The sequence below is a fragment of the Elgaria multicarinata genome, chromosome 9 (genome assembly GCF_023053635.1).
Source record: "Elgaria multicarinata webbii isolate HBS135686 ecotype San Diego chromosome 9, rElgMul1.1.pri, whole genome shotgun sequence".
Lineage (NCBI taxonomy): Eukaryota > Metazoa > Chordata > Lepidosauria > Squamata > Anguidae > Elgaria > Elgaria multicarinata.
This window is the reverse complement of record NC_086179.1, coordinates 25,729,929-25,753,533: the sequence shown is the minus strand read 5'-3', so window position 1 is coordinate 25,753,533 and position 23,605 is coordinate 25,729,929. Positions and strand designations below refer to the sequence as shown.

Below are 23,605 nucleotides of genomic sequence, written 5' to 3'. Positions count from 1 at the left end.
GGCATCCTCTCGCGGGGCCCCTCAGCCGTTGGTTGCCATTTGCCAGCCTAAGCCGCCCTCGACACCCCGCAGAGCAGCAAAGGCAGCCGCCTCGCTTCATCCCAGGCAGACAAGCGGGAGGGCAGCGAGGAGAAAAGGGGCGCCCCGCGATGCCAGGCCGGCCAGCCAGCCAGCCAGCCGGCCTTCCTCCTCCTCCTCCGCCGTCGCCACCTCCCCCGCGCCACACGGCCGGCCCTCACCTCCTCAGGAATGGCGGAGTCTCCCCCGGCGCTGCCGCTGCCCCCCGCGTAGCAGGCCCCGGGCGGAGGCGGCTCAGGCTCCATGTCCCCGTTGAAGAGCGAGGCCCCCTCGGCGCTGCCGCTGCTGCTCAGCGCCGCCATCTTGGACCGAAGCGCTGAGGAGGGGGCCAGGAGGGGGGAGGAAGAGGGAGAAGGGGAGGGGGAGCCGTGTCGCCCCGGACGCCCCCAACCGCGACCCGTAGCGGGGAAAGGGGTGGGGCGAGGAAAAGAAGGAATGGTGGGGGGGAAGAGCAGCGAAACGCGCCGAGAAAGGCTTCCAGTCGGCCAGCGGCGGCCGCACGTCACACCCCCGAGCGTGACGTCACCCAGAATCGCCGCGTCGCCGGTGCGCATGCCCGGGAAACGTCACCGGGAAACACCTTGACGTCACGATGCGACCCCCTTCTTCTTCTACGTCACCAAGGGAACCCGGAGGGCGCGGAACTGCTTCGCCACGCCTCCTTTAACCCTCCTCCTTCTCCTCCCCGCCTCTTGTTTTGTTTTTATTGGTAGTCTTTCTCCCCCGCCCAGTTTTCCGCCGCTCCCATCAGATACACATTTGAATTGTGTGTTTAAATGCAAGCTAGCTTAATATGGCATAGCAACGATCTCTGCTATTATTTTATATATAATTAATATAAAGCAAACATTTTTTTAAAAAAAAACAAAACAAAACACTTTTTCACTCCCTCACCCTGAAATCAGAATCTCTCTCATACTAGGCAAAAAGAGAGCTTTTATATTTATATACACACAAGACACATACAGTAAACCCGACTCCATCCAAATGTGCCAGACTACAGTTCCCACCATCCTCAGCTGGCTGAGATTGATTGGTGTTGTAGTCTGACAGAATTGAAGGGCACTAGATTGGGGGAATGTATATCCTTTTACTTTGTTCAAATACCTTCAATGCTCACGTGGGCATTAATTGATGACGTGTCTCCCTAATTCTGTTAGAAGTGGAGCTAAAAGGGGTTTGTGATTTTCATCTGTGTTTCTGTTTATTTCTAACATTTGTATTTCACCCTTAAATTCCAAGGAGGCCAAAGCAACATTTTAGGATCATAACAGGTAGATTAGATCCAGAGATTGATGTGATCACACTAATATGTATGTTATGTATCTCACTTGATTTCTCTAGGCTGGGTTATGATATACTTAATGACAAATAGCTGAATATGTGAACTATTAGTTTTAAAAGTTTTGTGTCTGGGGTAATGTTTGAATATTCTAGTCTTCTAGAATTGAGCCAATGCAACATGATGGCTTGAGTGTGTTGATGCAACATTGCTAAGAAGTTGTTTGGGTGGCTTTCTGGCAAGCCAATTTCTAGTATCCCCTAATGGGATCTGAGCTAGTGGTGACCAACCAAGAAAGAGATCTTGGGGCTGTGGTGGACAGCTTGATGGAAATGTCAACCCAGTGTGCTGCTGCAGAAAAAACGCAAACATGTTTGTCATAATTAGGAAAGGAATTGAGACTAAAACTGCCAATATCATGCCTTTATACAAATCTATGGTAGAACAACTCTTACATACTGTGTACATTTCTGGTCACCACACCTAAAAAAGATATTGTAGAGATGGAAGAAGGGCAGAAAAGGGCAACTAAAATGATCAAGGGGTGGCAGCAACTCCCTTAAGAGGGAAGATTACAACAACTGGGAATGTTTAGCTTGGGGGAAATGGAGGCTATGGGGAGACATGATAGAGGTTATTATTATTATTATTTATTTATATAGCACCATCAATGTACATGGTGCTGTACAGAGTAAAGGTGTACAAAAGGTGTACAGGTGTACAAAAGTATTCATAGTGTGGAGAATGTGGATAAGGAAATATTTTTCTCCCTCTCGCATTATGCTAGAAACCAGTGTCATTCCATGAAGACAGAGATTCAAGACAGATAAAAGGAAATAATTCTTCACACAGTGCATAGTTTAACTATGGAATTTGCTACAAGATGTAGTGATGGCCATCAATTTGGATGGCTTTAAAGGGGGGTTAGACAAATTCCAGGAGGCAAAGGCTATCAATGGTTACTAGTCTTGATGGCTATGCAGTACCTCCAGTATCAGGCAGTATGCCTATGTACACCAGTTGCTGGGACATCGGTGGGAAAGTGCTGTTGCACTCATGTCTTGCTTGAAGGTCTCCTATCAACAGCTGTTTGGCCACTGTGTGAATAGAATGCTGGACTAGATGGACCCTTGATCTGACCCAGCAGGGCTCTTCTTATGTTCTTCTGATTTACAAGGACATGTTTATTTTTTATTTTATTTTTTATTTAAGGATTTTTATGCCGCCATTCAGCCAAAAAAGGCTCTCATGGCGGCTTACAAAAGTATTTCTTAACTACACATGTTAGTCATGTGAAGACCATTTTACACAATTGGAAGGTGCCTTATATCAAGTCAGACCACTGCAGTATTGTCTATGCTGATTGGCAGCAGCTCTCCAGGGATTTGGGCAGAAGACTTTATGAACCCTAACTACTAGTAGTAAAGCTTTATTGTTTCAACCAATGGTTACAGCAAGCATAATAAAAACAATGCTAAAACAAATCTTGCATGCAAGGTCAGAAATTTTGCTCTATACATTTGGGCTGTAAGAGCAAAGTTGGCCAATTTATTTATTTGTTTATTTATTTATTACATTTCTATACCACCCAATAGCCAAAGCTCTCTGGGCGGTTCACAAAAATTAAAATCATAGTAAGACAATCAACAGGTTAAAAGCACAAATACACAATACAATATAAAAAGCACGCAGCAAAATTGATATAAAATTAAAATACAGAGTTAAAACAGTAAAATTTAAATTTAAGTTAAAATTAAGTGTTAAAATACTGGGAGAATAAAAAGGTCTTCAGCTGGCGATGAAAGGAGTACAGTGTAGGCGCCAGGCGGACCTCTCCAATATGACAATTGCCATATATGACATGTCTTGTTTTTGCATGTAAACAAAAAGTATATTATTTCTGATTCTGGGGATTGAACCTCTGACCTTCTGCATGTGAGGCATGTGTCCTATGGCTCTTTCCCAGTTGCTTTCATCTATTGTGCATTCTGAAGGAAACAATCATAAGGGATCCACTCAGTGATACATGTGTGTATTAAAAAGGTGCTGCCATAACTGTGCAAAATGCTACCAGATCCCTGCAGCTGTGCCTGTGGAAGGGCTGTTGCACCATACATGATGTGTAACAGCACATGTGCACCAAGGTGAATGGCTCTGGTCACATTGTATGGAGGGGATTTTGACCAGCAATTTCTTTATGCGGTCTTTCCCAACCTGGTGGCCTCCAGATGTGTTGAACTACAACTCCTAGCATCCCCAGCCATCCTGGGTAACTGGGGAAGAGCGGGCTCCAGGTTTTGGGGAGACCCTGGGCAAGATACCCTGACCCCCCTTCTCCAATGAGCCTACCTTCCCACTGTCACTATTACCAGCTATTGCTCCCCATCCGCTTTCTCACTGTCCTGCTCTACATTGAGTCCTGGCTCCTTGCAAAGCAAATACAGGGAGGTATACAATAGTGAATTTAGCAAGCAGATAGGTAAGCTCACCAGTTTTGGTCCAGTGGGGTTCAGGCTAAGGCAGCAGGTCAAAATGGCAGACAAAGGTTAGAGCACAGGCAAGCAGTTAGGTACATAGGGTCTGGCTAAGGCAGGAGTGGGTGAGATTGCAGGCAGTGATCAAAACACAGGCAATCAGATACATAGTCCAGAAGCAGGGTCAAGAAACAGTCCAAGGGTCAGTAGCACAGAGCATCTATCTCAGAGCAAAGCAAGGTAGCAGATACTGCAGCTCACAGAGGCACTGTTTCCAATAGCTCTCAAGTTACTAAAGAGAGTTACTAGAGCCCCACCCGGTGCTCAGCTACATCACATTAGAGGCTTGTCAGATGCCTTCCTCATGAAAAGAGACCAACTCACAAGTAATCCTTTTTAGTATGCGAGCACTCCTTCATCTGGCCACTGTCCTATGTGGATCTTAAGGCTCTCTGCTTCTCCAGGATGCAGATTCAAAGGCATCGCTCTAGTGAGTCCCAGACCACCTTGGTTAGTACCAGCGTCTCCTGAGTGGCCAAATGGCTCTGATAGTTTGGCTCCTTCTCTGAAGATGACACCTGGGGCAATAATACTTACCATTTATTTATTTTTTTGGAAATTTCTCATTGTGGCAAAAATATATAAGCTTGGCTGTATATCTATCCAGTCTCCCCCTACCTACTGCCCTCCAGATATGTTGGACTACTACTCCTGCTAACCCCAACCATTGGCTGATCTGGCTGGGGATTATGGGTGCTGTAATCCAACATATATCGAGGGTGCCAGGCTGAATTCTATGCCAGGGTGTCCTATTTATTTTGTGTGTTGCTCTCTTGCAGAATTTACTGGCTGAAAAAAACTAAATAAAAACAACAATAACCAGCTGTGGTAACATTGAAACGAACCCCATCAAATATTTACAGCTGGTTTTAAGAGTAGTGAGACTGAGTCAAGTACAAAGAAAACATCCTAATGGATATAAACCCCAGTTCTCAGTCCACTGAGCAGTTCATTTTAATGGCTTCAAAAGAAAAGAAAAAAGGAAGGATGAGGGGGAAGGTAGCTATAGAATACTGCTATTAGTTCACTGGTTTATCCACTCCACTGCAATAAAGCACTTTTACATTATATGTGCTACTGCTTTCTCTAGTATAGTTTTGAGTGTTTTAAACAATAAGGGAATGACCTATGACTCCCAGGACTCCAGTCCATAAGAGTCTGTTAGATCAATCCACACCTTAAGATATTTTCCTTCAAATTCAACCAAATCCATCCCTCGCTTCATTTTATGATTCATTAGTGAGTGGTAACATGCCTTCTTCAGAGCCAGGAAAGTGATGTTTTAAAACTAAGCACTTTCATGTGTACTTTGCATGGCAGCCTTGTTCACCACAGATACACTAGTGTTCCATGCAGTAAACCTGTCTGATGTAAAGGTGTGTCCCTAAACACTCGGGGGCATGTGTACCTCATTGGCCATGATCCCTTGGCACCTGCTCCAGGATTTGGAAGGGATGCCTGCTCAACAGGCTCTGCGGGTTTCCTTCCAGAAAAACGCTGGTGTAACATGGTGCAGTCACAGCAAACACAATCATGTAAAGTGAACCTGACTTTTTAAAACTGGGAGTTAGCGGGAGGATCACATCCACATGTTTCGGAACCATAGACTAAACATTAAAATAGTAAGCCAGTGGTACAGCTAGATCTGGATCTGGGGGTCGGTGGGGGCAAATGGCAGCATCAAGTGATAAGGGCAGCAGAAGCAAAGACCATTTTATTCCAAGAGTCATGATGGTGCTATGATTGAAGTATTAATGCCTGTTTTTAAAATAGTTTTTGAACTATCATTTATTCATTTGCTGCCTTCCTTCCTGTGAGAGTTCTCCTGAAAAAAGCAGGATTATCAATTCATTTAATGAATCCATCCAAAACAATTTTGTCCTCACTTTTTGAAACAGAGAGCCATCACACCAGCCTTTTATCGCACCTTCGTTCTGCCTTGTTTACTGTTTTGCTCCGCGACGCTCACACGACGTCATCCCTGTCCTGCAGTCATCTCACCTCTTCCCCTGCATTTTCCGTGTTTTTCTAGGGTGGAGAAAGTGCAATATTTTTTCTCCATACAGTATAAAACTGCCCTTCCGTCCCTTCAGTCCTCACACTATATAGCAGAACCTCCCTTCTTGGAGGCGTCTGCATTGAAGGGCGTTCTTGCTGACAAAAGAGGAGGGCATGCTTAGTTGCTCGAATGACCAGGCTTGTGCTGAGTCATTCACACATACTTCCGCTGTTCCAACCCCACTCTCATTGCTCTCTCATTGCTATTTCTCCCCCTCGAAAAGAAGAAACGGTGCCTATTCGATCAAACACTAAATAATTAAAACAGTAGAACTGTGCAATCCACTCAAAAAATCGTCCAATACCTGTGGAGAGGAGAGGAGCCCCGACAGAGCTTTGATCTGTTTTGGGATAACCGCTCCATTATAGTCTATGGAAATTAACAAAAATGTTTATAGCTCCATCATATTTAAAAATAAAGAGATGAAACTTGGCACTATAATAGCTATTACATAGGGCTTTATCCATGCCAAGTTTGAAGCGGATCCGTTCACCCCTTGATTTTTTAGGAAATTTTAAAATTTGGAATAATTGCTCCATTGTAGTCAATGGAAATTAACAAAAATGCTTACATCTCCATCACTTTTAAAGATAAAGCGATGAACTTTTGCACTATGATACCTCTTAAATAGACAGGCAGAGAGCTGGGTTGTGTTAATCAATTCCTCTAACACTGTGTTAATTCACCCCAATTTATATCCGAAATTGCGCATTTGTGGGATCTTTTATCCTTTACTTTGCTGATGCACAGTTGAACATCTCCAGTTTATAAAAAATAGAGACCTTCCTGACCATTTGCACAAATGCGGTGAAAGTGTGTGTGTGTGTGCTCCTCCCATTGACTATAATGGAGCGGTTATCCTAAAACGGATCAGAGCTCCGACAACAAAACCAGAGCGAGGGTGGGGGAGGTGCCCACACCCATCACAATGTCCATCAACCACAAGAACCAATGAACTGGAGGGGGAAGGAAAAGGGGCAGGGTGGGGCGAGCACAGTGGTGATACCAGGAAGCGTGAGCTGGTGCAGATGAAAAGGTAAACAAGGAAAAATAGCGCAAGAATGCACAGACATGAAAATGACCAACACTTGACGCGTTAATGAAACGGAAGTGGAAAATGTGGATGCATACCAGGAAAAAAAAAGTAGGTGTGATGGAACACAAAGGCTGGATGAGGTGTGTACGTTTGTATGTGTAGGGAGTTTTTTGGCCCATCTGAATGGTAATTGCCCACTCATGGCTAACTTGTCCCATTGATTTCCATGGGTTTACTTCAAGTATCATTAAATCTAGATCCAACTCATTCCCTCACAGCATCTTCACACATTGTATGTTTTAGGTGAACAACTAAAACTGTAAAGTATGAATGTAAGAAAGAGGTAATTGAAAAGACATGTATCATACATCTATCCTTGGAGAACCATTATTTGCTGCAGCTTGCTGTCAATCAATCACGTTTATAACCAGTGGAAAAGAACTTTGGCCTAACTTGTGCTCTATGTGTCAATGAATATATTTGTTTGGGATAGCATGTAGAAGAGAACCATTTAAAAACTGTGCATTACAGACTTCCTCATATGTTAAAACAAAACAGTTACACAGATTCTAAAATCCCTCCTGATTAAGCACTGCATTGAGACACATTTACCTTGAAACAAGGCAAATATTCCATGAAGTACCGTATTTCTTTGATTCTAAGACGCACACTAATTTCAGTACCACCACCAGAAAAAAAAACTTTGATTCTAAGAAATAATAAACGCACCTGCAATTCTAAGATGCACCCCGTTTTTAGAGATGTTTATATGGGGGGAAAAGTGTGTCTTAGAATCGAAGAAATATGGTACCTTCCTGAAAAACAACCACAACCCCTTAGGGCTTTGGAATCAGGGCCTTTTGATGCACATTTCAAGACTGCAATCCTAGTTGGCTGAAACAAAAACAAAAAATCCTAGTGACTTATGGATGACCCCTTTCCTGATCATCATGGGTCATTCATCAGTCACTATTTCTCTGTGGAACTATGAACTCTTCCATCCAGAGATAACTCTGTTGATGTTAGACAATGATCACATCCCCCAAGATGAAACAGAAAAGAAGCAAGAGTTCTTGGCTTTATTTTTATTTATTATTTATACGATGCCTAACGGGTGATGTATGAAGATTAAAACACACACCAAACAGTACATTCACTCCTGCCAGGTAAGGGGTTCTGGCCCCCAGTAGCTGAATAATAGCAAGTAAACCTCCCAGTTAAAAACAAACAAGGCACAATCCTGTGCATATTTAGACAAAAAAAAGACTACAACTCCCAGTATGCCATGCTTCCTAGGGCATGCCGGGAGTTCTGGGTCTTTTGTCTTTCTCAACACACATATGATTGTGCCCTAAACCAACAATTTTGTCACCATTGGCATAATACTAATCATTTATCTCTCAGCCTTAATGTTCCTCACCTGACAAATAGTATTCCTTTGTTCAGAGGTGCTGCTGTTTATGTAGCCAAAACAGCACTGTCCACACACAAGAGGGAGAAGGCTCAGGGAAACCCAAAGATTTGCAGGACACACAAAAAATTCTTTAGAGGGTGTAAAAACCTAAAATGGGGGAGCCCCCCAAAGAGCCCAACGAGAACTGTCATTGGTGTGTGTGTGTGAAAAATGGGAAAGTGGATGGGAGGGGGAATGCAGTTGTGTATCCTGAACAGCAACACTCCATGCTGCAACATTTTGTTACAGTTCTCAGTTGTAGTAGCTAAAAGCAAGAGCTCAAAAGCTTCAGTTCAATGCTCAGCTTAGCCGTGAATACACAGGCTGTTTTTGGGCAAGCTCTGTTTTCAGTACTCCCCTTGGGGGAGGGGTTTAACACTAGCCTTCCTTACAGGGTTGTTGTGAAGGTTTCTTTGATCATTTGAGTGCTTTTTATCTGTCTCGCACAAACACCTCTCTATGGATTGTTTAAGCCACCCTGACCATGGGTTGTCTCATTGTGCGAACCCACTTGGCAGGGTTAATATGAGGGTTAACTCTTACATAACCCACGGTGGCCAGCTTCGTACAACACAACCCAGTTGGGGATTGAATATGCAAATTACACACATATCCCAGCTCACCATGGCTTAAATAACCCACAACGGGCTGATTTATCATGTGAACTGGCCCATAGTATAAATACTAGGTACAGTGTTGTTTTGATAGATGTGGGGCTTTTGTTGCTATTCACCTTCTATCAAGAGAGATGTTTTGTAATGGTTTCCAACATGTATATATTTTTTAGCAATATCCTTCCTTTCTGTGCACCAATGTTCTTAGGAAAGGGAAGCTAGGTTAATGTGCATAGATAACTGGGGGCAGTGGGCGGTGGAGTGAAATTAAAAATGGTAAGAGTATGAGCAGAAGAAGGGAGGTGAGAAAGGAAGGAAAGGTGCAAGAGAAAAGGTGTTGACATTTCTTTTTTGTTACTGCCACCCCTATAAAAACAAACACACACTGGTTCAGGTTGACATAGAGACAAGAAACTTAAGAAGAGAGACAGGTCGTTGCAAATACCCCCAACAATAGAGAAGCTAGAGGCTAAAAAAAGGTGCTCCTTGTACCCATGCCATGGTTCTTTAATGCATACTTTTAGGAGAAATGCATATTGAAGAGAACATCTCGTTCCTAGGCGAAGAACAATTAAGGAGCCATGTATGATTTCATAGAGCATATTCTGTTCATGATGTAACATATTTCAATAACAAAACAAGGGGTGGGGTAGGGGTGGCATGAAGTGTTTTCCAGCCTATAATGCAATTAAGGCCCCCCCCTTTTTTTAAGATAATGACCTTGGCAGCTGCTTTGATCTAAAGGGCAGGCTGGATGAAACTGCAAACGTTTCAACGGGGATTCGGACGTAGCAGAGCTGAAACCAAGGCAAAGCCACATGCTTCATGAACCAAGAACAGGAGGGCAAGGAAATTTTCGGAAATCTAGCACAAGTCACACACAAGTAGCTGCATGCAGAAACTGGTGGCCGGAGCAGGAGATGCCCACCCCAATTGAAAAGTACACCCAGCAGGTGTAATGAGCCAAATATGAGCACTGCAACATGGACGAACAGCAAGATATACACCAATGGGATGCATATGTCTGTACAGACACCTCTCTTACAAATCAGGGGACATGAATGTTGTTCATCACTAGCATGTGACTAATTCACAGGGTACGTGTGTACTTATTTTTCTTTACTTAGGGTGACCCTATGGAAAGGAGGACTGGGCTCCTGGATCTTTAACAGTTGTATAGAAAAGGGAATTTCAGCAGGTGTCATTTGTATGCATGTAGCACCTGGTGAAATTCACTCTTCATCACAACGGTTAAAATTGCAGGAACCCTGCCCTCTTTTGTATCTGGTCACCCTGTCTTTACTATTTCAAACAGGGGAGTTGAACTGTAGGCCCAAGCCTTAGCGCACATTACTTGGCCTTTCATGTTTTGGTTACCTCCAGATTAGACTACTATAATGCATTCTATGTGGGACTGCCCTTGAAGGTAGTCCAGAAGCTTGAAATATGGCTGCTAGAATTTTGTCTGGGGCCAGTTGATCAGATCATATTAAATCACTCTTGTACCAGCTTTCTTGTTCACTAATTTGTTTCTAGGCTTAAATCAAGGGGCTGGTCTTGAGCTTTTAAAGATCTAAACCAGCTTTCCCCAACCTTGTGCCCTGCAGATGTGTTGGAGTGGTGGCTGGGAATCATGGGAGTTGCAGTCCAACACATCTGAAGGGGTTGGGGAAGGTTGATCTTAACGGCCTTGGACCACAACATTTCAAGAACCACTTTCCTTCTATCTGAACCGGCTCAATAACCTTCTGTCTTTTTTCAAAAGCCTGTTCAGTAGGATTTGCATCATGAGGCAGGGGCTCCCATGCCAATGTGGATGCATGGGAAGGAGTCCTCTGTTTGTTACACGTTTCCCTTCAAACTGAAAAGCAAGTGGAAGCCTGCCATTTGTTCCAAGATGTTTTATTAAATACACTGGTTATACGACAACGCTATTTCTTCTTCAAAGCTCTCTTTCCTTCTCCTTTCTTGGGGGGTCCTTTCCCGCGGAGCTTTTTCAGTCGTTTCATCTCATCTTTGAAATCTTCATGTTCATCTCTGGAACAAAAAGAGGGATGCAGACAGCAGGTTAAGGCGCTGAAAAGGTATGCTTTTCCATTCCCAAACCGGAGTGGCTTTGATCAAGGAGCCAAGGTGCTCAGTAGTGAGATGAAGAAATATGCTCTGGAACTCTCTTCCCGGGCAAGCTAGGCTGGCTCCCTCCTTGATGTGCTTTCGGAAGCAGGCAAAAACTTCTTTGTTCCGGCAGGCCTTTGGCGAATAATCTGGGCCTCCATCTATGTTAAGGACTGGTAAAAATTAGGGATGTGCTCCGCTCCGATTAGGAGCGTAGAAGCAGTAGCGGATTGGCCTGCTCCGCCTTACCCAGAGGCGGAGTAGGAGCGGACCGCGGACCCCCTAGAAGCAAGGCGAAGAGAAGCGACCATTTTTCGGAGCTCCGAGTTCAGTCGGAGCGCTCCGGTCGCCATCTTGAAAACATTTCGCCATAGGATTGCATTGCGGCAAATAATCGCGCATAACTACGTTGTTTTTGAAGCTATCGTTCTGGAAATTCTTGTGCACAGAGAGTCGTGGATGGGGGTCATTTTGAGACCACTCTCACCTCTCTGCGTGCTGTGGTTCACGTGCAATATTTTTTTAAAAATCGGGTCAACCGCGGGGCTCAAACTGCGTTTCGGCTTTTCGCCCATAGGATTGCATTGAGGGAAAGAATCGGGGATAACTGGGGGGGGGTTTAAGCTATCGTTCTGAAAATTCTTGTGCACAGAGAGTCGTGGATGGGGGTCATTTTGAGACCACTCTCAACTTTCTGCGTGCTGTGGTTCACGTGCAATATTTTTTTAAAAATCGGGTCAACCGCAGGGCTCAAACGGCGTTTCGGCTTTTCGCCCATAGGATTGCATTGAGGGAAAGAATCGGGGATAACTGGGGGGGGGGTTTAAGCTATCGTTCTGAAAATTCTTGTGCACAGAGAGTCGTGGATGGGGGTCATTTTGAGACCACTCTCAACTTTCTGCGTGCTGTGGTTCACGTGCAATATTTTTTTAAAAATCGGGGTTTGGGTTTTTTTTTTTTATTATTATTATTTTTTTGGAAGCGATGACAGGCACATTCAACTCCCAATCCTGATGAGAATTCATCTCCTCAGAAAGCATCCTCCTCCAATCCCAGCGTTGGAGGGGGGACTAAGGCAGACCCACCCTGAGAACTTTCTGTTTTGTGTCTCTTTGTGGGTTGGCGTTCGTGGAGGGAACACTTACTTAGCTAGTGCTCCTGCTTTGGAGATAGATTAATTTAATATAGGTTTAGTTTGGCGCGTGTGTGTGTTTGTTTGCTTCTTTCTGACTTGTAGCTTAGTTTGCCCTGTGTTTTCCCCTTACTTTGATTTAATATAAACTTTATTTTTGAATTTTGGAGTGTGTGGTTGGGTTGGTTGCCCCCCCCTTCCCTGTATTAAAGCCTGACTGTTCTGCTTTTGTGAAAGCTTTCTTTTGAAAGCATACACACACTTTTTGTCCCATTTCCCTACATTTATATTCTTAAACATATTTTATTATATTCTTTCACATAGTCCATTAGTATATATTCTCATACATATTATATTAGTATTCATATTTTGTTCTTCTTATAGTAGTGGTTGGTTCTTTTTCCCCCTCCCCTCTCTTAAATCCTGATTGTGTTTCCTTCTATCTTCTATATACCAAATATACCAAAAAAATTGGATTCTCTTTTTCTTCTCTGTGTAACTTCGACGGAGTGGGCTGCTTTTGTCAAGTTCAACAGGCAGCCACAGATTGAGCATTTTGGGGAAAGCATACGCACACCATTTCCCTATTCTTAAACATATTATTATTATATTCTTTGACATAGTCTTAGTAGTCTATTAGTATACATTCTCATACATATTAGTAGTAGTATTCATATTTTGTTCTTCTTATAGTAGTGGTTGTCCCATTTCTTGTCCCATTTCCCTACATTTATTAGTAATATTCTAAAACATATTATTATATTCTTGTAGATATTCTTAGTAGTATATTCTCATACATATTAGTAGTAGTATATTTTATTGTTCTTGTCCCATTTCCCTACATTTAAACATATTATATTCTTCTTATACATATTCTTAGTAGTACCTTATACATAGTATTAGTAGTATTAATATTTTGTTAGTCATCATGAAAAGAGAAAGCAGGCGTGCTGAAAGCAGCAAGGCTCAGTCTGACAGCAGGGCTTCCTCTCCTCCTGTGAAACTCAAACGGGCAACTCCTTGGCTGACTGCTCCAAAACAGAAGCAGGACAAGCAGCAGGCAGAGCCACTCTCTTCTGCAACTTGTGCCCGGCGTTCTCTTTTTGAGGGTGGGAATGGGAAAAGTGCCCGTTTGCAAGAGGCACGTGGCAGCAGTGCCATTAGAGGAGGAGGAGTATCCCCAACTCCTTCATTCTCCTTTCAGCCCACGAGCCCGCTGATGGACCTAGACGAGGTCCTCAGCACAGTGGAGGGGGGGGAGGAGGAGGAGGCGGTGGGCCTCCAGGATGTGGGGGCTGAGGAGGAGCAGCAGCAGGCCGAGGCTCTCTCCCCAGTCTCATCCCACACCCCTGTTTCTGTGGCAACACCAGAGAGCTCAGGCGGGCAATTGGTGGTGTCACCACAGAAACGAAAGACAAGCATCGTGTGGGACCACTTTGAGTTGGGAGCGGATCCCCGCTTTGCTGTCTGTCGCCACTGCAAACTCAGCCTAAGCAGGGGTTCATCGACAGGGCATTATGGAACCAGCAGCATGAAGATGCATCTTCATAGGCAGCACCAGGCGATCTTGCTGGGGAAAGAGGCGGGCAAGGCGACTGGTTCCAGGGGAAAGCCGAAGGCTGCTGCTGGCACTGCCACTCTAAGCTCTCCATCTCCCATCCCCACAAGGGTTAGGCAGGCAACCCTGCAGGACATGGGGTGGGGGAAGTATTGACCCACAAGATGGCGTTTTCCAATGCCCACCCAGGGTGCTACTGTGTTGGGGCATCTGCCGGGACTGACTCCTCCCCAATACTAGATCTATGACATGTCACTCTGCCTGCCCCTCTGCTAGCCTGTCCTCCTCGGTGACCGACTCGCTGGGATGGTTTGCGTTTGCAATGCGTGACTAACTGCAATGCTGGCTTAGAAACCAGCCATCACTTCCTTGTGCCCCCAGAAATGCCCGCAGCCTGCCTGCCTGCCTGCCCGCCTCCCCCGGGGTGCTGCTGTGGTGGGGCATCTGCCAGGACTGACTCCTCGCCTACTCTGCCTGCCTCTCTGCCCGCCTGGTGCCTGGTTTGCTCCCAATCGTCCTCCTCTGTGCCCCTCAAGGCGTAACTGCTGGCTTAGAAAGAAACAACCAGCCATCTTTGCCTCACTTTGCGCCCACTTATGGGTTGGTTTGCTATGCGTTAGTGCTCAAGCCATCCTTGCGGCACTACAATGCATGCTGCCTGCCTGCTTTCCATTGATGGTGCTATATAAATAAATAATAATAATAATAATAATTCTCCCCTTCCCGCCTTGCAGCGATGGTGTATGTGTCTTGCTTTGACTAAGGGGAGAAGTCCTTCCTGCGCTCACTTAGACTTTATCAAATTCAATAATCCCTTTTTCAAATGTGCCAGAAGATTTAGGGTTATCTCGTGGCATGTTGGGATTGCCTTGGAACTGGCCCCATTGAGCTGTCTGCAATTGCAACTTTAAATCCCTGACATACTGGAGTGTTCAAATTTCAAAAGTTCCCCTAACATCAGGGGATGATGGGATTGCCTTGAAACTTGGTGTCCATGGGGACACATGGGTAAGCTGTCATGGGACCAAAGGATAGGTTTCTAACGTGCAAATTGACGTAGTTGTAGAATGGGACTTGATTTGGGGTGAGTTAAAAAGTTTAAGCCGCGCCAAAAATCAGGGGATGATGGGATTTGCTTGCAACTTGGCGTGCATGTGGACACATGGATAAGCTCTCCTGGTGCCGAGTTTGAGGTTTCTAACATGCAAATTGACGGAGCTATCCCAAGGGGTGTGAATGGGGTGCCCGATTTTCATAAATTCCCCAAAAATCAGGGGATGATGGGATTGCCTTGAAACTTGGCGTGCATGTGGACACGTGGATAAGCTATCATGGTGCTGAGTTTGAGGTTTCTAACGTGCAAATTGACGTAGTTGTAGAATGGGACAATTTGGGGTGAGTTAAGCCATGCCAAAAATCAGGGGATGATGGGATTTGCTTGCAACTTGGCGTGCATGTGGACACATGGATAAGCTCTCCTGGTGCCGAGTTTGAGGTTTCTAACATGCAAATTGACGGAGCTATCCCAAGGGGTGTGAATGGGGTGCCCGATTTTCATAAATTCCCCAAAAATCAGGGGATGATGGGATTGCCTTGAAACTTGGCGTGCATGTGGACACGTGGATAAGCTATCATGGTGCTGAGTTTGAGGTTTCTAACGTGCAAATTGACGGAGCTATCTAAAGGGGTGTGAATTAGGGTTATGGGAGGTGCGTTAGAGGGTAGAGCCGCGCCAAAAATCAGGGGATGATGGGATTTGCTTGCAACTTGGCGTGCATGTGGACACATGGATAAGCTGCCCTGGTGCCGAGTTTGAGGTTTGTAACATGCAAATTGACGGAGCTATCCCAAGGGGTGTGAATGGGGTGCCCGATTTTCAAAAATTCGCCAAAAATCAGGGGATGATGGGATTGCCTTGAAACTTGGCGTGTGTGTGTATACGCCCATGAGGTGTCATGGTGCCAAACGTGAGGTTTCTAACTTCAACGGAAAAAAAGTTGTTTACTTTTTTAGCTTTCAATGCAAGCCTATGGGGGGGCAAAAACGGAGCTCCGGATCCGATCCGGAGCTCCGGGCGGAGCGGAGCGGAAGTGGGCGGAGCGGGGGCGGGGCGGAGCGACCCGCTCCGAAAAATGGCGGATCTGCAAGTGAAGCGGAGCGGGGGGTCCGTGCACATCCCTAGTAAAAATGTCATGTATTTTAAATGGTTAATGTTTTAATATTGTAATATATTTGATTTTTTTTTTTTTTGTATATTTCTTTTCCTAGGTTTTAAAATGTATATGTTTTAAATTGTGTAAGGCAGCCTTGAGGCCCAGTATTGGGCAAAAGGCAGGACACAAATAAATATAATAATCATAATCATAATAATATACGATATGTACAATGTCTGCTATGGTGGATCCAAGCTAAATAACATCACACATGTATATCGTCACATGCACCTGTAGTGCATACATACAATGAGAAGCTGCAGCCAAAACATTGCTTCCCAGTGCTTTCTATGCGCTCCTCATGCCAATGAGAAAATGTCGTTCAGTGCATTAAAGGTGCAATCCTATACAAGCTTAGACAGAAAGATGGACTACAACTCCCAGCATGCCTTTTTTTCTATCTACACTTGCACAGGATTGTGCCCTAAATGAATTATCATCTCTTGAACCGAAAAACAGGCTAATAATGTAGATTAATGGTAAGAATGTCAATGATTAGCAGGCGATGTGGTTAGGGCATCCATCTCGATATTTAGGGGTGGGGGAGCATCATGCTGAAGTGGACCGTTTTTCTATTTACTCCAACTGGCAGCGGCTCTTCCAAGTTCTCAGGCAGAATTTCATTCGTAGCTACGGTGCAAAAGGTCCTTTAGGTCACTGGTGCAGAACTCAGGCATGGGAGCCCAATCTTGCTCTCTATGGCTCCCTCCTTCCCTCCCCCCCCCCGGATCTCTTGGTGGTTTCTCGGCTGTTGTGCCGTCTTTCCCCCCATTGCCCACGCTGTCTGGGAATGATTGGAGTTGCAGCCCAACACATCTGGAGGGCACCAGGTTGGGGAAGACTGTCTTAGATCAGCATTTTAACCCAGGGGTAGGCAACATGGTGCCCTCCAAATGTTTTGGATGACATTTCCCATAATACCCAACCGAAGACCGTGCTGGCTGGGGCTTGCAGGAGTTGTGCTTCTCCAGGCTGCCTACCCCTGCTTTAATCACTAGGGGAAGGACCATAGCTCAGTGTGACAGAGAACCTGCTTTGCATGCGGAAGGTCCCAGGTTCGATCCCTGGCTTCGTCAAGTAGGACTGGGAAAGAATCCTGCTTGTCGACAGTATTGGGCGAGACAGACACGGTCCGACCTCAGTATAAGAAAGTGTCCTATGTTCCTACGCCACACTGGTCCTTGAGTATTGCCTGTGCCCAAATGACAGTGGCACTCACAAGTTTCAAGGAGATCTTTCCCAGTCCTGTTATCAGAGATGCTTCCAGTGGAGACGCCAGGCACTGAACACATGAACTATGTGTTCCACCACTGAGCTTTGGGCCTTGGAAACAAGGAATAGACAACAGGGACCAGAATTCTTCAGAGCCTCCTTTCTGTACCATGAGACAAACTTTGGGGAGGAAATATCATCCCAGAGCTATTGGTGATTAGACAGAGTAATGGTATTTTCTCATATTAAAGCAAACATCAATCGCTAAATTGTGAGGAGGGAGGGGTGTTGACGAAGGAACAGAAGCTATTTCCGGGACTCAAAAAAAGTACTTTCTAAAAATATTCATGTCCTCATGTCAGAGGTGCATGCAAAGAGGCAAGGAAGTGGGTAGGTGGAAGGAAAAGGCAGTGCTCCCATCTCCCAGTAAAGCCAGCTTCCCTGTTTCCTAGGGAATTAACCTTTCATCGAAAGCCTTGTCATATGCACTGGTAGCGATGGTGCTGACCACTGCCCATAACGTTTGATTCAAACACGCTGAAAGGCTTCCTTTTCTTCTTGAAAAGGAGCAAACTTATTGATGAAATTCCAGTGCACATATACTCTTTGTTGCATTAATTACTGAATTTCGGTGCTCCAATCTGAAACCAAATGTCAACTCAATACCACCCACTCCCCACCCCCTAAACCACGAAGCAACAGAGTGGGCCATCCTGCATTGTTCTGGCACAGTGTTCCCCAACTTGTTGCTTCTCAAATGTTTTAGGCTACAATCCCCAGAATTCCTGACTGTTAGCCATGCTGGCTGGGGCTAATGGGAGTTGAAATCCCGAACATCTGGAGGTCACAAAGTTGAGGAAAGCTATTCCGGTGCATACCATGAGCAGACATTTTTCTGCAGGACTCCTTGCCCTTTTAGGGTCTCGCATCCAAATTGGATGGCTTTAGAAGGGGGTTGGATAAATTCCTGGAGGAGAAGGCTATCCATGGCTACTAGCCCTCATGGTTGTGTGGGACTTCCAGTAACCGAGGCAGTGACCCTATATGCACTAGTTACTGGGGAACATGGGCAGAAAGGTGGTGCTGCACATGTCTCCTGCTTATGGCTTCCTGGTCGACAGCTAGTTGGCCACTGTGTGAACAGAGTGCTGGATTAGATGGATCCGTGGTCTGATCCAGCAGGGCTCTTCTTATGTCATTATGACTTTTAACTCAGGGGGGAAGAAATAAGCAGGCAGGGACAGGGGCAAAACAAGTTTGTTGTATACACATGCCATTGGCTCACGCCCAAAGAGATGAACCGGATTTGCAGTATACAGAAATGGACTCCAAATCAAGCCCGCAAGAATGCTCGATTTGATTCAAAGCACACAGACAGAGAGAACTGCCAGTCCAAAGTCTGCCTATGAGCTGCTCAGCTGCTATAGATTTTTAAGGCTGCTGTGCACAGGACTATTGCCCACCAAATCTCATGTGGGTGGTTGAAATCCGTGTTATGCGAAAGCAACTTCAGAGTTTTTGCAGAACTTGGAATGCTGGCAGGCGGCCCAGGAAGAGACGTGCAATGAGTAGGCCCAGGGGGGAGGGGGAACGAAAAGACGATTAGCAGGGCAATATCGCTGGAGGTCATGCAATGGTGACAGAACAGGGGCAGAGCACATGTTCCGCATGCAGAACCCACTTGCATGAACTCTGGAGCCACCTGGAAATGCTCTCCGTACTTTTTCAAAATGTCTTTCACAACCATGAGATCTAGAAACTTAGTCCCAGAAAAAAGGAAGTTGAGAACAGATCTTTTTAAGAATCCAGGTTCTCGTTCCAATAAAATGAGATTGCGCATGTGAAAGCTCACAGATAAAAAAAAAAGTCTGTTTAACATAAATACAACTACCCCATGCAGCTAAGAAAAATCACCATGTTTTCCCTCTTTGCAAAGTCCTCCTTGCCCTCACTATTCATCCTTCAGGTTTTTCTCTATCACACATTATTGAAACTTGTAGCCTTCTGACAATGACATGTTATTAAGCCTTCTAATGACCATAGAAATGTTTCTGGGGGGCTTTAATGAGACCCCAAGAGAGGCGTCCCTTCACATGTCTTGTTTGACTGCAGTAAGCATTCTGCTTACACTAACAGGATCAAAGTATGCCTTTTAATAAAGCCAACTTTGATTAAAGAGTCCTGCACTGAATTAGAGCTTTAACTTTGATTTACCATTCCCAGTTGCGCCACTTGTCCATTAGCGAGATAATATCATTTGCCTGATGATATCATTTGCTTAAGGCCGCCGAGCTGCTAATATGATTAAACGTTCATGCAGTATCTCTCAGGCCTTGATTTCGTTCCGCCCCCATAAAAAGTCTACTGCCTGCAGACAAATGCATTTCTGAAAAGCAATTATGATCCCTTGCAGGCTTTTCTGAGCAAGAGACCAGCTAAAAAGAGACGCCTGCGAGAGCTAAGCATGTAATTTACATCTTCCTGTGCCAAAGGGAAGCCCCTCTGTGAAATGGGCTGCTTTGCCATTTTCTTCTCAGCAGCACAAAGAACACCTTGATGGCTATTATACACGATTTAAAAATAGCATCAGCCATGGTCTACTAAAAGGAAGTGTTTTGAAGTTAGTACCATGTCAAAGCGGCTAGATGCCACAGCTTCAAACACTGTTTGAAAGAGCCAAAACAGATGTTACTTTAAATCCATATCTACCTGTTCCGTCATTTCCCCCATTTTTATTCTAGAGTAGGTGCAGGGGATTGTGACCCTAGCATGAGGTGGGTAGGGGGCTTTTAAGAACTGGGCAAAGGTCTTGAACTAAGACTTGGGCACAGGGCTTTTTAACCCCATATTCTTCAATATGAAGAAGAGAGATTCATTCAGAGACGCATCATCTCCTGTTTGCCTCTCCTTTGCTGCATGGGGGTTGGCAGCCGAAGGGCGAACACTGACAAGAGATTCAGTGGTGGTTCATGCTGTGTGTGTGCTCAGCACATTGGGCTCCCTATATTTTGCGCGCTCAACTTCAGGAGTGTTGGTGGATCTTTTCCCTTTCTTTGCAGTCTCACAGTGAGGGTTCCTCTCTTTTTTGCTTTTGGGTGTGTATATAGAACATGGGTGGGCCACTTGCAGCCCTCCAGTTGTTTTTGGCTTACAACTCCCATCATCCTTCATCGCGGCTATCCTATCCTGCCTAGGCCAAAAGATTTGGACAGCCAAAAGTGGCCCATGTCTGGAGTAGAGAGACTTAAAGAGTCCTTTGCCTGCATCTGGAAGTGAGCAGATGAGACAACAACTGAAGGAGCCTCTATTCACATTGGAGAGGAGGCTGGGGGTGGGGAGAAAGAGACCTCTGTCCAAGTCCGAGCTTCTGCAGGAGTAGATGAGTAGAAGCAGCTAGTTTTGCTGCCCTTTAAGAGCTTGGTCTTTTCAAAATCTGACATTGTCAAAGCATCCGTTGTTGACCAGAGGTTAATTCAGACTGGCAGCAGTTCCCCAGAGGCCTCAAATTGTTAACTTGGTGGTGATGGTGGTGGTGAGGATGCACCCCATTGAGGGCTGCATTTCTTTCAGGATAATCTGTTGGGGGCCACATGCTAGAGCTGGGTGAGACTGAAGCCAATGGTGGGTGAGTCAAGCCAAAAGTAGGCAGGACCACTCCTTTTCTCTCTCTCCACAACACCCCTTTCTCTCTCTCTCTCATCTCACAACTCCCCTTCTCTCCCCCCAACGCTCTCTCTCTCTACGACACCCCTTGTCTTCTCTCTCCTTCTCCCCAGCATCCCCTTCTCTTCTTCTTTTCTCTCTCTCTCTCTGGGCACCCCCTTCTCTCTCTCTCCCTCTCTCCTGGGCACCCCTTTCTCTCTCCCAGGCACCCCCTTGTTCCTCCCCACCCAGAAGTTTGCTGAGGAAGGGGCGGATTGCTCTTGCCAGAAGTCTGAACTGATTGCTTGCAGAGGGCTTTTGAACTTAGGTAGGGGGCCAATGAAATTAGGCCCCAGGTTGCTCAGCTCTGCTTTAACTGAAAATGCCTGAAACTGAGACCTTGTACATCCAAAGCACACAGTTCCTTCCCCACTGCCTGAACAAAGCAAAAGCCCCATTCCGCCTGCCCCAATTGTAGATCTCAAGGATTCAACTGCTTCTTTCAGCCTGGATTACCTGTAAAGGCCATAGAAGCGAAGTGTCTTCATGAGGCCGTGGTAGACCCTGTGGGGAGGATACCAGTCATAAACTTCCTTCCGCTTCGCGTAGGGCTGCTCACTTAATAGCTTCACGACTTTCATGGAGGACGAGTCAGTTGGGCGAGCGACCTCTCCAAAGATCCGTGCGCTTAGACGGGCCATCCGTAACGCGTAGTGGGAAAGGTTGGACGACATCGCTGAGCACACACTGGGCGTGTGGGCATATATGCACGTCTCCTTACTAAAAATGGGAGAAAACTGCAGCACTGAGACATTCCAGTGGGCTGAGAGCCATTCAGCCAAGAAGCTATTGTCCCCTCTTTCACATCCTTAGAGACTCCCTTCCTTCAAATGTCTCAAATCTAGCCTTTCCCATTGAGCATTGGCTCTTCCGCTTCTCCCATTATTACCTTTGCCTCTCTCCTCTCCTGCCCTACATCTCCTTCACTTATCAGAATGTGGACTGTAAGCTCCTTGGAGCAGCGCTTTGCCTTTTTGCTTATTATTATGATTTATTACATTTATATCCTGCCTATTTTCCTCCATGGAACCCAAGGCGGTGTACATAATCCCCCTCCTCTCCATGTTATCCTCACAACAACAACCCTGTGAGCTAGGTTGGACTGAGAGTCTGTGATTGGCTCAAAGTCACTCAGTGGGTTTCCATGGCTGAGTGGGGACTAGAACCTGGATCTCCTGACTCCCAGTCCAACACCTTAGCCACTACACCACACTGGCTTATGTTACTCTACATCAGGCTTCCCTAAGTTGATGCCCTCCAGATGTGTTTGACTACAACCCCCATCAAGCCCAGCCAGCTGGGAATAATGGGAGTTGTAGTCCAGCCTGTCTAGGGGTGCAGGTTGGACATCATCAGGGATACTCAACTTTTATATTCTTGGAGCCACTCTATTTTCCGGATAGCGTACTTTGCCACACAGAAGTCAGGCTCTATAATACAGTCAGCGGTACCTATCAATAGGATCTGTCTAGCCTCTCCCAAGTGTGAACACCTATCTTGCTTTAGGGGGCAACCCCATGCATGTTTAGACAGAAAAAACATCCTAAAGCTTCCAGCATTTTCCAGCCAGGCTGGGGACTGCTGGGAATTGTAGGATTTTATTCTGTCTAATAGGATTGTGCCCTTACAGTAGAAAATTCTTCTCCTTTCAAGGAGCACCACACAAAGACTTCCCAAAATCCATGATGATGTGTCAGAACAAAACATAAACCAAAGTGTCAAAGGGTGACGCAGGCACAGGTGGGGTTGAGAGAGCTATGCAGTGTCTTCAGCTCTGCTCCCTCAAATCTTCTGACATTTAGCCAGGCATTGCTGTACATTAAGGGTCTGGCTGGGGAATGCTGGGAGATGGAGGACTTTTGTTTCTGTCTAAACATGCATAGGCTTGCACCCTAAAGCAAGTTAAGTGTTCCCGCCTGGGAGAGGCTAGACAGATCTTATTGATAGGTGGCGCTGGCTGTATTAGAGCCTGACTCCCATGCGACAAAGTGCATATCCGGAGCCCACCAGGCAGGCAGGCTGGTCTACAACTCCCAGGGGTGGCTGGAAAGTGCTGGGAGTTGTAGGGCTTTTTTCTGTCTAAACATGCATAGGACTGAGCCCTAAGACAATTGCTTTAGGGCGTAAGAACACAAGAAGAGCCCTGCTGGATCAGACCAAGGGTCCATCTCGTCCAGCACTCTGTTCACACAGTGGCCAACCAGCTGTCGTCCGGGAACCCATAAGCACGACACGGGTGCATGTTCCCCAGCAACTGGTATATATAGACTTACTGCCTCTAATTCTGGAGGTAGCACTGGGGATACTGGAGGAGGTCAGGTAACACGCAGCCCCGGGATGCATTCGTCTCTCATGGCCAAGCGGACCGTCAGAGGTGGCTTTCCTGCTCTAATGAAATAAACCGCCGTGTGAACGCGCCACCTTCTTACAAAACGGGTTTCCGTGCAACCTGTCCCCGAGAGGGAAACCCGCTCCAAAGCGCCCCTCCTGAAACCTCACCTCTCAGCCCCTCGCAGTTCTCCGCCCGCAGGAAGCGCGCTTCCTTCTAAACGCTCCGGCTCAGTCTATGGGTAAAATCTGAACGGGAAGTTGTCATCGGAGGAATGTAATAGGTCGC

The 23,605-nt window shown here is 45.8% G+C and overlaps 2 protein-coding genes across 7 annotated transcripts in view; both read right to left on the bottom strand.

The window, feature by feature from the left end:
- Positions 1–522, bottom strand: part of BRAF (B-Raf proto-oncogene, serine/threonine kinase) — a 62,162-nt gene extending 61,640 nt beyond the window's left edge. For all 4 annotated transcript variants that reach the window (XM_063135060.1, XM_063135061.1, XM_063135062.1 and 1 more), the window contains exon 1: positions 240–522. In XM_063135060.1, the coding sequence (XP_062991130.1) occupies positions 240–380 (141 nt within the window). In that variant the 5' untranslated portion in view covers positions 381–522. The remainder of the gene's footprint in view (positions 1–239) is intronic.
- A 10,420-nt stretch (positions 523–10,942) lies between these two features.
- MRPS33 (mitochondrial ribosomal protein S33) lies at positions 10,943–23,536 on the bottom strand. Of its 3 annotated transcripts, XM_063135057.1 has the most exons (4): positions 23,488–23,536; positions 23,262–23,376; positions 21,445–21,708; positions 10,943–11,093 (listed from the first exon to the last, which is right to left on the bottom strand). In XM_063135057.1, exons 3-4 carry the CDS (start codon positions 21,660–21,662, stop codon positions 10,988–10,990), a joined length of 324 nt encoding a protein of 107 aa, XP_062991127.1. In that variant the 5' UTR covers positions 21,663–21,708; positions 23,262–23,376; positions 23,488–23,536; the 3' UTR covers positions 10,943–10,987. The 3 variants fall into 3 exon arrangements, with proteins under 3 accessions (XP_062991127.1, XP_062991129.1, XP_062991128.1); XM_063135059.1 differs by lacking the exon at positions 23,262–23,376 and having other exon boundaries at positions 23,488–23,521; XM_063135058.1 differs by lacking the exons at positions 23,262–23,376; positions 23,488–23,536 and adding an exon at positions 23,418–23,447.
- Between the last annotated feature and the right edge of the window lie 69 nt (positions 23,537–23,605).

Coding starts and splice junctions, on each gene's coding strand:
- MRPS33 (XM_063135057.1), bottom strand. CDS start 21,662: ATGTCGTCCAACCTTTCCCACTACGCGTTACGGATGGCCCGTCTAAGC. Junction 11,094..21,444: donor CGCTTCTATGGCCTTTACAG/GTAATCCAGGCT, acceptor TTTTTGTTCCAG/AGATGAACATGAAGATTTCA.